This window comes from Lepisma saccharinum, chromosome 20 (assembly GCF_977018435.1).
Source record: "Lepisma saccharinum chromosome 20, izLepSacc3.1, whole genome shotgun sequence".
NCBI lineage: Eukaryota > Metazoa > Arthropoda > Insecta > Zygentoma > Lepismatidae > Lepisma > Lepisma saccharinum.
Genome location: NC_139248.1, coordinates 23436326 through 23451174, shown reverse-complemented (window position 1 = coordinate 23451174; position 14849 = coordinate 23436326). Strand labels below are relative to the sequence as shown.

Here is a 14849-nt window from a genome sequence, read left to right as displayed (position 1 = left end):
ACAGAACTTTGTAATTTTCTCATCTGATGGCTTATCTTCGAACATGTCAATTGCGAAGCAATCAGAGACATCATGGGGAGGTAAGTAAGACAAACCAAAAATATAATTGAGCCATTTACCTTCGGGACCTCTTTCCTTGAAACCTACATCCTACTATAACACATCTCCCACACCATACTTCATTAATGGCACTGTGAATCCCTTGTTCAAAGTCAACGCACATTCTTTTCGGTTCAAGACTACTGCCGCAAACTTGCTCACACTTTAATTTCACAGCATTGAACAACGAAGTATACGTACTTTTTAATTTGTCCTTTAATACGCAGAATAACAGGGGCACATAATGGCCTTTTTCCAGAATATGAATCGTGAACAACTGAATGAAATGTTTTGTACAGTAGCTGAAGGTCCCATCCATATAAAGACAATCAGCATCGCAAAGATATTTTAGATTTGATTCACAACCGAATACTATTATGTTCTTTACGCTGTCATTAATTAGGACGAAATTCTCACCACGAACAGTCCTTATGGTCTGGTTTTCGACTGCTTCATGAACATCGCTCACTGATTTCGGCAATGGAGGGAGCATATTTCGCCGTGTTCTATACACAGCCTCTCGCAAAAGTTTCTTATCTGTGAAATGTAGCTGATTGATACTTGTAAGCCTTTCTTCGTTCAGCGCCGCGTACACAATTAGTGTTGCCCACGAGACGAGACTTTGGCCTGTCTCGTCTCGTGGAAATGCTGTGAAATGCTGTCTCGTCTCGAAAATATTCGTTTGTCTTGGGACACATGATCAATCTCGTCTCGTCTCGAATTTTTAAAACCCTGTCCCGTCTCGTCCCATGGGCAACACTATACACAATGCTTGAGGGTTGTTCATGTAATGCACTTGACGCCTTCCGTTTACATGAACCACGAATTTGTTGAAGTATTAAACTGCGTTCATTGCTATGGTGATTATGAATTATCTTCTCACTTTCAACTATCATGTCACTGTTCGTAATTATTATTGCTGTACACGACTTGTTTGTGCAACTCCACCGAACACGTCCATCTGAATATGCGTAAGCTTTCCTGAATTTATAATTGTCCTTACTTATTAGATCCTTACCTCTATTCGATGCCTCTGCGGACCCCGGTGTAATGAAACGTGTAACGTTGAGGTGAAACACAGGGAGGTAGACGAAAGCCACGATCAGTCGTTGCCCTTGGGAGACAGGATTGCCAACCCATACAATTCTTAGCTCGGCTAGATATTCAAGAGTGGCGGAAAACATTCTTGGCGCAAAAGATACTGTGGCACTAATATTTACAATTTGTTCATTGGCGCAAAACACGCGATTTTGGCGCAAATGCATTGCACCCGTTTAATATTGTAACATGTAAGCATATAATTCACTATCTCACTTTCAATAATATATCGTTTTCGTATTGGCTGTTAATTTTAGGAGTGTAGGAATAACGCTAAGTGTTTTTGGCGATGTAAAAACTTCCACGTTGGCATTTTAAATTGTTGCCAACCTGAACTTTAGCTTACTACCGCTAATTAACATTGATGTGTTATATAAATTATCAGATCTTCAGATATTTTTATGTTATGAGTTGCTAGCATTGTAAAAAGAACAATCTCTTATGCTGGGCCTCGCGCTTGGGGAGGCAGTTGAGGTCTTGTTGTACGGTAGAGGCAGTGCGCGGTTTCTGTCGTGACAAAATTTTACTAATCACTGCCCTCGAGCGAACAGGACTCAACATATGATTTATTTGAACTGTGCGAATAAGTATGTAACGTACGTATAAGTATGTACGTCGGTATTAAAGTCTTTGAACTTTTAAAAATTAAAATACTTGGTTTTAATTTTATTTACGGCAGTGGTGCCGACTTGTCAAAGTTATTGGAGGGGGCTCTGATCACTGAAATAAATTAATGAATGACTCCCTCCCTCCCTTTTTTAAGTTTTGGCCTCAGTGTTCGGAATCTCGTAAAAGCCCATGAATTCTTCAAAAAGATTAAAATGTTTATTTACAGTTGTTGCAAAATTTCAATTGTTCTTGGATGGATATGTCACAAGTTTCGTTAACCATAATAGCAAAATATTCCCGACTTTTAACATCTGCTACCACGGAGCGCAAAACAGATCTCTATAATATATCAATTATCTCGTTCTGAATGTCATGTGAGAGCCATTTATAGCCTGAACGTCCCATCCACTCTTCTAGTTCATGCACATCTTCTTCTGAAATTCTTTTTAGTAAAAATGTCAACAATACTCATAATTATATACTTAGTATATAGTAATAAGTCATGTGTTTTTCTGTCTCTGGTCTCCCCCCCCCCCCAAGTTGATGGTTTAGCGGTCTCAGCCCCCCAAAATTGCTGGTCTAGAACATTTCAAATGTGTATTTAAAGTTAAGTTCATGTGGCACAATTCAGAGTAAACTTTACAAGAGAAGCAAAATAATACATTAGATCCTCTTAAGCAAAATTATTTGTGGGGCTCTGCCCCCCATCGAGCACCCCCCAAGCCCCATGGAGTCGGCGCCTATGATTTACTGTGACTTGTCCGGTATTTCAATTCGGTCCCGGAACTGTTTTTGCGGATCAATTTAAATACGGTCCAAGTTCGGTATTGGAATGAAAGAATACGCAACTTACCAAATTTAAATTGTGCGAGGAAGAAAAAGATCCCAGTTCTGTTAAGGAACCCAATAGAACCCATTAGAATTTATGAGTTCCTGGACATTTAACAACCCTGCTCGGAACAAACAAGAGAGCATGTTTTCGGTTCATTTGACTTTTCCATTTCTTCAGCTTTCACAAGAGCTCAGAACGTGTTGTCTAGCTTTACGCATTTCGGAAATTATGATTTCTTGAAATCTCTTACACAAAAATCATTACATATGCCCGAATTTTGATTTGAAATGCAAATATTTTCTACTGGGAATTGTGTTCTTTTGGACGTAATATCTGTAAAAGAAAAACATGTTTTATATTACTAAAACCTACACAGAGAAAAATAGTTGTTTTCAATAACCAAAAATTAATTTCTAGTATTTGTTTAAAAGGGGGATAAACAAATTATTGTTCATCGCAACCAAATTATTTCAGTAATCGTGCACCTTTGTTCAGAATTATCAAAAATGTGGTGAGAATTCACAAATTTAGTAAAGGTTATCAATGTTTTGTTTGTGGCCTCCCGGATGGCGCAGTGGTAGAGTCGTCACCTTGTAATCAAGAGGACTCGGGTTCGATACCCGGTGGAGGCATGTGGTGGTTCGGATCTGTAAGTCCAGTCCCGATTAGCCTTACTGTGCATAGAATGGACTTAAAACACCAACTCAATACAAAAAAGTTTAACGAAAAAAGTTTTGTTAATTTAAAAAAATGTTGTCTGTGAATTTGCCAGACAAATTTTCAATGAGAACAATGTGCATTGTATTCCCTAAAAAACTGATTGAGAAAGACAGGAGAGATAATGGCAGACTTACACCAAATGACAGTGAGTAGCTTAGCGGACGTGAAGGCGAGTAGAAGTCCATTGAGGGCCATGGCATGAAGGATGACGAAGAGGACCACGTTGGTCCACACAATCTGCGTCTTGGTCTTCATCATCTTCCGGACCTTGGACTCGATGGCCGGTAGCTCCTGCTGGATGCTCTCCAGCCTGACGTTGGGATCCTCTGCGTAAGCCACCATCTTGGTATCCCCCTCTGAACCTGCGAGGGACAAGATAAACCATTTAGCCGCTGTCTACAGTCAACTCTTAACGGACAGGGTGCAAAATCCTAAGGGGGTCAACAATCTTGCAAAAACTTCAGGCGGAAAGAATTTTTATTTCACGACAAAGATAAGCAATTAGTTTTGACTTCAAATATTCAAGGGAGAGTGAAATAAAAACCTTAATGTGTCTTTGTTTCTCATCTAGTGGATTTCTGTATGTATGATTGGCAAGTTTGCTGCATTTTAGCTCAGACATAATGCTGATCTACACATATTTTCAAGTTAAGGTTTGGGGTCCACGTGTAGTCACTTATAAATGAGCCACTGTGAAGGCGCCTGCGAACTGAGGCCACTGTCGAACTTTCTCCTCCATTAGTAAACTTGCTGGTGTGGTAAGCATGTAAAGAGATATTGAATTATCATTTGCCGAGAGATTTCTGTAAGTTTTAGTCTGACACTGGCGTAAGTATGAAGAGGAGGCGCCATCTTTAAAGTGACAAAAATAGCGTTTTGAAGCTCATTTGATTAGTGTTGCAGACCTGAGGTCGTTTTGTAAATAACAGTTGATAACTCATGTAAATTTGAGCTGTGTACAGTCTGCCCTGCAATTTTAAGGTTTTTATTTGACTCATGTAATACTTTACTGATGATAAAATAAATAACACACACAATAACAGAGGGATGCTTGTTTTTATGAGAGTTGCATGCTTTCTCTCTCTTTCAAAACACCAGTAATACATCTGCACAATAATAATATGTGCACAACAAAAGCAAAACAAGACACATATAAGTATGAAATATAATTGATTGATATTAACAGAAAGCAAAAACTAAACAAAATCTTATACATAATGAAACTGTTTCAACTATTTTGTAATTTACTGACATTTTAACAGTTGGTAAAGAAATTAATTTTCTACTTTATTAATATCTCATGCACAGTGGACTCTTTTTAATTTGAACTTGGATAATTCGAATTACTGGGTAATTCGAACAGAAGTTTATTCCCCGTGAAATCATCTTTAATTATACTTGTTTCTTAATTCGAATGTTGAATAAATCGAACACTTTTCCTGTCACCTTCGAGTCCGATTGATTGATTGATTTGCTACATTTTACCTCGCTTTTTGTGCCACTTTTGGCTAATTTGCGAAGATGGGGATGGGTGATGACATGATGAAACTGATGAATGGACGCTTACCTTGGAGTGAGAATTAATTGATTGATTGATTGATTTGGTTTATTTTACTGCCACTTTTGGCTAATAGCGAAAATGAGGAGGAGTGATGATATGATGACAATAATGAAGGAACACACACAAATAATATTAATGCTCAGGCCGGGATTCGAATCCAGGACCCCTGGCGTCGAAGCGCGTTGTGCTGACCACTCCACCACCAAGGAGTCCGGAATGAGTGTGAGTGTGTGTGTGTAAATTAAGATCTCTCTCCCCTCCTTCCCCCAACCAGTCTTGAGTGATTTCGCACCCCGTTAAGTGAGCTTTCAGATTGCAGCGACAAGCGATACAATCCACATCCGCGCTGTCAACAGACCAACAGACCGAGGCGACACGATGCAGTATATTGAGAAAACGGTTCAGTCTGAGCCACACGCAAGGGACACGTGCAACTCGTCATGTTGCTTCGGTACGAAAGCTCTCTAAAAACGTAAACATGAGGCATGGGCGTCGTCAGAATTTTTTGTAGAGGTTCTAGGCCTTTGATAAAACTTGAATACTATTATAATAACAATACTAATTTTATGATTGCGATTAATAAACATTAATCACCATTATAAATTAACAAAAATAAACACATTTATGTCAAATTATTAATATTATTACTAAATATTCTGGGAGAGACTTTTCTACTCGACTCGCCAGATGAGTGATAAAATTATCCTGTACAACAGTTTATTTTTTAACTTTGATACAGTTAATATACTGAAATGCAGAGTTATTATATTTTGTAATGAACTTTTAACACCTCAAGAAAAATCTTTAAGAGGGAAATTTTGGTAAAAAGTTTACGTTGAAATTTAATTTTTAGAATTTTGGAGACTGTGAAACCATTTATTCTTTAGATACTGGTTCCAGTATTTTACACTAATTTTTTTTCGATCTAACGGATTTTTTCCATCGGTTATTCTGTTGAAACATTACAAGGTCAAATGAAAACTTTGAAAGTCCAATAAAAATTTAGGGCAGACTGTATACAGCTGAAATTTACATGAGGTATCAACTGTTATTTACAAAACGACCTTAAGGTTGCAACACTAGACAAGTGAGCTTCAATATGCCATTTTTGTTTTTAAAGATGGCGCCTCCTCTACACACTTTCACCAGTGACAAGGAGTGGTTTCTTGCCCTCTGTCAGTCTAAATCTTACAGAAATTTCTCGGCAAATGAAATTTCAATATATCTATGCATGCTTGCCACACCAGCAAGTTTACCAATGGAGGAGAAAGTTCGACAATGGCCTCAGTTCGCAGGCAGATGGGTGGAAAGGCCTTTGCAGTGACTCATAAGTGACTGCACGTGGACCACAAATACTTATTCTTCTTAAGGTATACAGGCACTAACTCAAACTTGAAAATACGTGTAGATCAGGAATAGATCTGTGCTAAAATGCAGCCATCTTGTGCAACCCTATATACAGAAATTAAGGTTTTCATTTGACTCTCCCTTGTAGTAACTAACGGAACTTTATTTCTGGTATTTATAAAACGGTGTCGTGCGACTAGCGCACGTACATCGAGCGCAAAAGGAAATTTCGTACATCGAGCGCACACTTCCTGAATGACCTTTAAACGACCGTACAACGAGCGCACACATATTTTTCTACCTTTATGATAAAAAATGTCAACCTTCCTTCACACTTTTTCCAGACTTGAGACTGGACAATCTGTAATCTAATACACAATAGTGGTTTATAGGCTGTTGTCTATTAGCAACGGCTTCATCAGATTTTTTTAGGATTAATACTTTTTAATTCAGCACTCAGCTTCGTCAAAACCTTTCACAATAATGTTTTCAATCGGCAATAGCCTTGTTACATAAGGTTAATGGCTTTCAATCAAACTTGGAAACATACGATAGAGATCTGAAGTACGTTTTCAGTTTCAGCATATTTTTCTAGAATGGCTTGTATGCGTCTGTCCGTTTCAATATAATTCAGTCTCCTCTTCCTGCTTTGGATTCCCAAGTCTTGAGCCATTATCCTGTCGCTTATCTCTTCCGCTTCTTCTTTCATTTTCTGGAGAAGTAGGTAAATGTTCGGATTCGGTGCTCCAACGATCCTGTTGAACTTGTTGTTACATCCTTCAACCGGATTATTTGTCCGGTGTCTTTGGCCGGAAACGTTCCATACATTGATTGGTATATTCTCGTTGTTCAACCACTGCTCCACAAAATAGTCCAGGAATTTTGTTAATTTTAGATCCTGTGGCGCGCTCTCCATAATCCCGAGCCAGGCTTCGTCGACTTTTTCTGCCGGTTCAACGCCAAAGCATCCTACAAGTTTTCTCCTTTGCTAAGCCTAGTTGCTGTATCTGCCTCCACAGACACTGGTTAAAATGATAATTACAACCGGACACGAAAGTCTGTGGGAACACATCTCTGATCGCCTGTATCACCGTTACCTCAAAGTCCAATTTAACGGTTTTCGGAGACCAACCCCGACGTTTTAACGCTTCAAAAAGTTGCACGTACGTCGATTTCTTCTTATCCTTCAGCAAAACGTACACCGCTGGAAATTTTTTTGTTTCTTTTTCTGAACTTCCACAATCAGCATGGATTGTATATATCTGTTGAAACTGTTTACAACAGCTTTTGAATGTGCCGTCTAAGAAGAAAGAGTCTCTGGATTGTAATAACTTTCTGCCACTGTCACTTCCAAATATTATGCATTTCTTTCCATTATCCAGAGTTATGTCGAACATAAGGAAGCTCGTCCCGTCGGTAAGTCGCAGCATCTCCTCATTGAATGAAATTTCGGAACTGTCGGCCGGATTTTGCGTAGTCCCCAGAGATCTTCTGCGTTCTTGGCACAGATTTCCTTTCACGTTCTCCAATCTAGGAACTTCGGTCACCAATTCGTATCCCCTGTTGAACAGTTTACCAAACTCTTGCTTGTAGATGGCGTTGACTGGCGTCGAAAGGTCCTCCCTGGCTCTTTTCCTACTTATACTTGGCTTTTTCTACTTCCGACTCAGCAACGTTTGGCACACATTGATGAGGTGTCGATTCCAAAACATCGTTGATCGATGACGTTTTCACTGAACCCTTGCACTTGAGTTGCCGTTACTTCACACACCGCCAGTGGATAATGTTCTCAGTTTGACGCCCAACACGGTACTGATATCCGTCGAGCATAAGACTAGGTTTACTCTTGTAAGTGGTGATTACTTCCATTTGAAAACTACGCAAAAACAAAGCGCCCTGAACTGCGACATTCTCACTACAAATACTTTGCAAAGAATGAACCCACTTTACAAATTTCAATCTCCTCCTTGCCTGCACCTTGGATATGCTAGGGTGACTCAGTTATGTGACCTTCACGTGCGCTCGATGAACAGTTCCTCTTGTGTGTGCGCTCCAAATACTGTTCGCTTGATACACATGCGCTCGCAACAGGTAATCTTATAAAACGAACGATGCTAGATTCCAGAGGAGGGGGAGGGGGGATTGATGGATCGGTTTACCCCCTCTCTCTCGATGCCTTTGACGGGAGGTCCGACGTATCCAGTGCCATTTCCATGGTCAGGTATTTTGTGATAGTAACTGGCACAGAGCTATCCCTCTCCTGAGGAGAGTAAGGATTTTGTTTTTCGGGAGGGGTCCAGTGATGAGAGAGAGAGAGAGAGAGAGGGGTGGGGGAGAGTCTCTCTCTCTCTCTCGCTCTCTCTCTCTCTCTCTCCCTCCCTCTCTCTTCTTTCTTTCTTTTCTTCTTTCTTTCCTTCTTTCTCTCTCTCTCTCTCTCTCTCATTCTCTCTCTTTCTTTCCCTTCCTTTCTTTATTTCTTTCTCGCTCTTTGTCTCTTCTCTCTCTTTCTGTCTTTATATATATATATATATATCATTATGTCTTTATCTCTCTCTCTCCTTTCTTTCCTTCTTTCTTCTCTCTCTTTCTCTCAAAGAGAGAGAGAGAGAGAGAGAGAGAGAGAGAGAGCTTTCTTTCCTTCTTTTTCTCTTTTTCTTTGAAAAAAAAAGAGAGAGAGAGAGAGGGGGGGGAAGAAAGAAAGAAAGGAAAGAAAGAAAGGAGACTCTTCTTCTTTTCTTCTCTCTCTCTCACTCTCTATCTCTCTATCTCTCTCTCTCCCCTTTTCTATTTCTCTACCTTTTCCCCTTCTTCCTTCTTTCTTTCTCTCTCTCTCTCTCTCTCTTTTTCTCTGGAGAGAGAGAGAGAGAGAGAGAAGGAAGGGAAAAGAGAAAGAGAGAGAGAAAGAGCCTCCTTCTTTCCTCTCTCTCTCTCTCTCTCTCTCTCTCTCTCTCTCTCTCTCTGGAGATAGAGGGAAAAGAGCGAGAAAGAGGAAGGAGAAGGAAAGAGTGAGAAGAAAAGAAAGGGGAAGGAAAGAAAGAAGGAAAGAAGAGAGAGAGAGGAAGGAGAGAGAAAGAGAGAGAGAGTTCATAATAAAGTAGTGTATTGGGAAAGGTGGTTGTAAACACAAAATTTCGGGTGGCCGTGGAGTTAGGCAACACACATAACGCCTTGCAAGGGAGCGAGTATTCCAGGATTTAGGTGTCCCGTTTGTATTGCCGGTGACGGTACGAAAAGTTTCTTTTTAGCAAATGGACTGCGATTTTGATTAATGAGCCACAAACATTACAAAGATATAATTCGAAGGTGAATCACGTATTGTGGTTAAAGAAAGTTCATTAAAACGATAAGTTCTTTATTTCCTGTTGGGATTCAGTGAGAGGTGTTCAGCCGATTTGTTGAAAAAATATCCACCGTGGTCAGACCCAGAATTAGTTTTTAACTCCACTTAATCCACAGAAACGCTAATTGGGAAGGAATCTACAGTTTATGAAGTTTTGAAATGTTTTGAGTCCACTTTCTTCTCAGAGAGTCTAATTGGGACGGAACCCGTAGTTTATAGTGGGAATCGAACCCGGTGCCTCTTGATTACAAAGCGAAAGTGTCACCACTGCGTCATCGGGAAGGTCCAACGTAATTTACTTTCTGACGTTGCCAATGCGTATGTTATCCTCAGTTCCTACTGCCCAGATGTAAATGTATATTTTGCACATTTATATTTTAAAATCTTTCTCAAGGTTTGTTGGGCCATTCGGTAAATCAAAGAGGGCGTTTTCTTCACTGAAGGTTCGGGATTCGAGTCCTGACCTGGACGCGGTTTTTCTTTGTAAGTGTCCATCAATTTAAGTATTATATGAATGAGATAAGCTCAGTCGGATTTTAGTGTTCAGAACTAACTTTTATATATTTAGAACTAATTTATAATATTTAGAACTAAATTATCCCTTTTTATATGAATAATCGATGTTTTTATGAATAATGTAGAAAAATATGTAAATAGAAGGTAATTAGCAATAATGAACGCTAAAGGTGTGTTAATTTCTGTAAGGTATGTATCCTTTAAAAGGATAATGATAATGTTGAAAATAAGGGTGTAGGATTTATGAAACGATATTAATGGTTGGTAAGGGACAAAGAAGGTACAAGCACCATTTAGGACGGTCCCGGGACTCGAACCCTGAATATGTATCGCGAAGAATTATAGTGTACTATGTAATGCGTATTATTAATATTAAATATTGTGAAAAATGTAGATTCGGAGATTCACTTCGGTTTAGAGTCTGACACAACTCAGGCGTTATACACAGATCGTCTCGAATCTACATTTTCACAGTATATAATCTTAATAATACGCATTACATAGTACACTATAATTCTTCGCAATACATATCCAGGGTTCGAGTTTGTACCTTCTTTGTCCTTTACCAATCATTAATAGCGTTTCATAAGTCCTAAACCCTTATTTTCAACATTATAAACATTAATCATTATCCTGTCATAAGATACATACCTTACAGAAATTACTAACACTTTATACATAGCGTTTATTTTTAGCTAATTACCTTCTATTTACATATGTTTATACATTATTCATAAATTAATATTCATATATTTATAAAACTCATAAATTATTCACATAGAAACGGATAATTTAGTTCTAAATATATATAAGTTAGTTATAAAATAAATAAATTACTTCCAACACTAAAAGCCAACCGAGCTTATCTCATTCATATAGCTACTACTAATTTCATATAGTCAGCACTCATCCTCATCGTCGCGATTGGCTCAAAAGTGGAAGTAAAGCGACGCAAAATGACACGAATGCAAATCAGCAATACGGAATTACAAAAACGAAACACAACTTACCTGTTTCAAGTATTCACGTTGGCAAGAGAAGCTGATATGGCTTTGCCTAATGCGGGAACAGTCACATGAAATGCTCAGGGTGACGTCACTTTTAGATTAGAAATTGGCATGAAGTTTGCGGTGACAAGCGCGACGCAGTTACAGCTACATAACGCATCGATGCAACCGCAAGACTGTGAGAATTTGCAAAGTGGCTAGCCGAGCGTCGCCTTCAAATCACAACAAATCGAAGAATGCCTTCATGTGGCAGGATAGAGCCCGTAGAATCAGGCACGAAGCAGCCAATTGCTGTCAAGATGGCGAACAAGCGAAGCAAATGGCCGTCCATTCTATACGATGGGCTTGTAAACATGACAATTGGCTGAGAAACATGACGAATCTTCCCAGACTGGCGTGAACATGAGAAGAAGGATGTTGTTTGAAACGATAATGCACGGGGCAAGGTTGCCCGGAAAGCGCGATAAACTTCTTTCAAATGAATCTCATGATGTTACGCATCACTATTCCCCTATCCAAGCACATAGAGGAAATAAGAAATAGTATCAACTACAGTGAGTGTAATCGCCAGGGAATTGTCATATCTGCTGAGATTCTATTTCTATCTCTCACTCTTTGCCCTTAATTTCTTACTCTTTTTTACTCTCTCACTCCCTCTGTCTCCTTTTTCTTTCGTATCACTCTTTCACTCCACGGTTCTGTCCCTTCTTTCTTTATTATCTTTTCATCTTCCTTTGTGTCTCTTTCTTTATATATGTGTCACTCTCTCTCGCACTCTCTTTCGTCCTCTATTTCTCTTTTCTCCCATCTTTGTCGCTTTGTTTCGCTATACCTCTATTACTTCATTTTCTCCATTTCTTTCTCTCTCTCTCACTCTCTGTCTAATTACTTCTATTTATCTCATTCCCTCTCTTATTTTATTAGTGTTTAATTATTCTCATAGCATTTAGGTTATGTCTGGTACAGTGCCGCGGCCCGCGGATATTCTCACAATCATAGCACCGTAACTTTCCAACATCCAATCTGGGAGCAAGAAATGAACCCGCATTCACAAGTTGACTGGAAAAAAAAACTTGCTCTCTGATTGGCTGTTGGAAAGTTACGGTGCTCTGATTGTGAGAATATCTTATTTCCTATTTTCAGCGCAAATTTGCTGCTTTCTAATCTAATCTAACCTAACCTAACCGAACCTAACGTACAGAGGAAATAAGATATTCTCACAATCAGAGCACCGTAATTTTCCAACAGCCAATCAGAGAGCAAGAAATGAACCCGCATTCACAAATTGACTGGAAAAAGAGAAATCGCCGCCGAAACTGGGACGCGTCAAGTATCTGAGCGATGCTTGCTGAACAAGATTTCCGCTCGTTGAGCAGACGGATCATTTACTTGACGCTGAGGGCTCACTGATAAAAATATCAGTGCCTTTGAATAATCTGTGATCAATGTGGCCGCGTCGAGTGAACAAGATTTCAGTTTGAAAAGCTGTTAATTATGGTAATAGTTGATGTGGACACAATTTTCATTCTCACGCCCTTGAACAACTTTCTAAAACTAAGGTGCAAATTTGGAATAAACCAACACTTTCATTTTAATACAGTACAAAAACTGGATTATATTACCTTCTGTTACTTGAACTTCCTCTGTAAGCTGTTCATCATAAATATTTCCTCATTGGTTGCCAACCCTCCATCCTCACACAGTTTTCCTCGTTACTCTTTGCCTCACGAGATCGAAACACAAAAATGCTATATTCTGTGTCTCAAACCTGTGGTGAGCAAGGTTCAAGTTCGCTCAGCGACCAAGTGAGCAGTGCTTATTAGGTCGCTAAGTAGCTGAGCGATCACGTTACTCACTGAGCGCTTAGATACTTGACGCGCCCCTGGTCTAGAGGATGAATTTGATGACGGGACACTGACAAAATAACACCCATGCTCAGGCCAGGACACGAACCTGGCCCGAATCTTGTGTATCGTTCATCCAATTCAGATCAGCCCTTAACTAACTAACTCTCTAGCCTTCTTAAACTCGAAGGTTCATGGCTGCAGCAACACAGGCCTTCCATCTGTCCCTATCTTGAGCAAGATCTATATACTCTTTCCCATCCCTACCGATTTCCTTTAGGTCCATCTCAACGTTGTCCCTCCATCTTCGTCTTGGCCTTCCTACAGGTCTCTTACCATCAGGTTTCCCAACAAGAATCCTGTAAACTCCTCTTTCCTCTCCCATTCGTGCCACATGTCCTGCCCACCTAAGTCTTCTTGATTTAATTATTCTAATAATATCTGGACATGAGTACAAATTATGTAGTTCTAAATTATGTAACCTTCTCCACTCACCTGTCTCCTCATCCCTTTTAGGTCCAAAGATTTTCCTAAGGATTTTATTTTCAAATACTCTCAATTTATGTTCCTCTTTCAATGTAAGGGACCAAGTTTCACACCCATATAATACTACAGGCAAAATTACTGTTTTGTATATTTTAACTTTTAGTTTCTTAGATATTAAACGAGAAGACAAAAGTTTATGAAGAGAGAAGTAACATGCATTTCCTGAATTAAGCCTACTTTTTATTTCCTCTTTAATAGAATTTTCATTTGTTAATATTACTCCTAAGTATTTGAATTTGGAAACTGGTTCAAACGAGTTGTTATCAATAATTAGATTTTGATTATTACCTAACAGTTGGTTTCGGCCTGTAAGCATATATTTAGTTTTCTCTTTGTTAACTTCCAAACCTATCTCTTTAGCAGTTTTGAAAAATATTTTAGCATTATTCTTAATTGTATTCACATCATCCCCCAGTAAGTCTACATCATCTGCATATGCTAACAACTGAGTCACACCATTTAATTTTAGTCCATCTTTAGTTTCTTTTACCTTCCTTACAGCATATTCTAAGGCAAAATTAAAGAGCAATGGAGATAATGCATCTCCTTGTTTTAACCCATCATGAATTGTAAATTTGTCAGACATATTATTACCCACACGAATTTTACTTTCTGTTTCACTGGTGCATATTTTTATCATACTAACAAGCTTCTTAGGTATTCCAAACTCTACTAATATATTATATAATTTATCTCTTTTGACCGAATCATATGCTTTTTTGAAATCAATGAATAGCTGATGGACATTTTGATTATATTCCCACTTTTTTTCAAGTGTCTGTCTGATGTGAAAAATTTGATCTGTAGTTGATCTGTTACGTTTAAATCCACATTGATAATCACCTATAATTTCATTAGCATATGGGGTTAGTCTTGTTAAAATAATGTTAGACAATATTTTGTATGTTGTTGAGAGTAGAGAAATTCCACGGTAATTATTGCAGTTCATTTTATCACCTTTTTTAAACACAGGAACAATTATGGATTCTTTCCACTGTTGAGGGATTTCTTCTTTATTCCATATTAAACAAATTAATTTATGAATTTGACATATTAATGAATTTCCACCATATTTAATTAACTCAGCTGGTATTAAATCAATGCCAGGTGCTTTGTTATTCTTTAGCCTTTTAATAGCATCTTTAACTTCCGTCAAGTTAGGTTCTGGAACTAAAGGTTCTGCTGTGTGGACTTCATTTACTTCTGATCAGCCCTTATTTTCCTATATTACAGCTGCTCATAAAATTAGGCATATCTTATTGTAGTTTCTTGCCATGAGTCATTTTCTCATTTCAGGAAAAAAAAAAGGTTTCACGCGCTTCACATGTAA

At 38.6% G+C, this 14849-nt stretch overlaps 1 protein-coding gene across 3 annotated transcripts in view; it reads right to left on the bottom strand.

The window, feature by feature from the left end:
* The window catches only part of LOC146003790 (acyl-CoA Delta-9 desaturase-like), a 220911-nt gene that overhangs the window by 56123 nt on the left and 149939 nt on the right, over positions 1 to 14849 (bottom strand). For 2 of the 3 annotated variants that reach the window (XM_083142208.1, XM_083142207.1), the window contains exon 2: positions 3493 to 3720. In XM_083142208.1, coding sequence (XP_082998334.1) covers positions 3493 to 3700 — 208 coding nt within the window. In that variant the 5' untranslated portion in view covers positions 3701 to 3720. Of the gene's footprint in view, positions 1 to 3492; positions 3721 to 11132; positions 11344 to 14849 lie in introns of those variants that run through there. The other variant, XM_083142206.1, reaches the window with a different exon arrangement.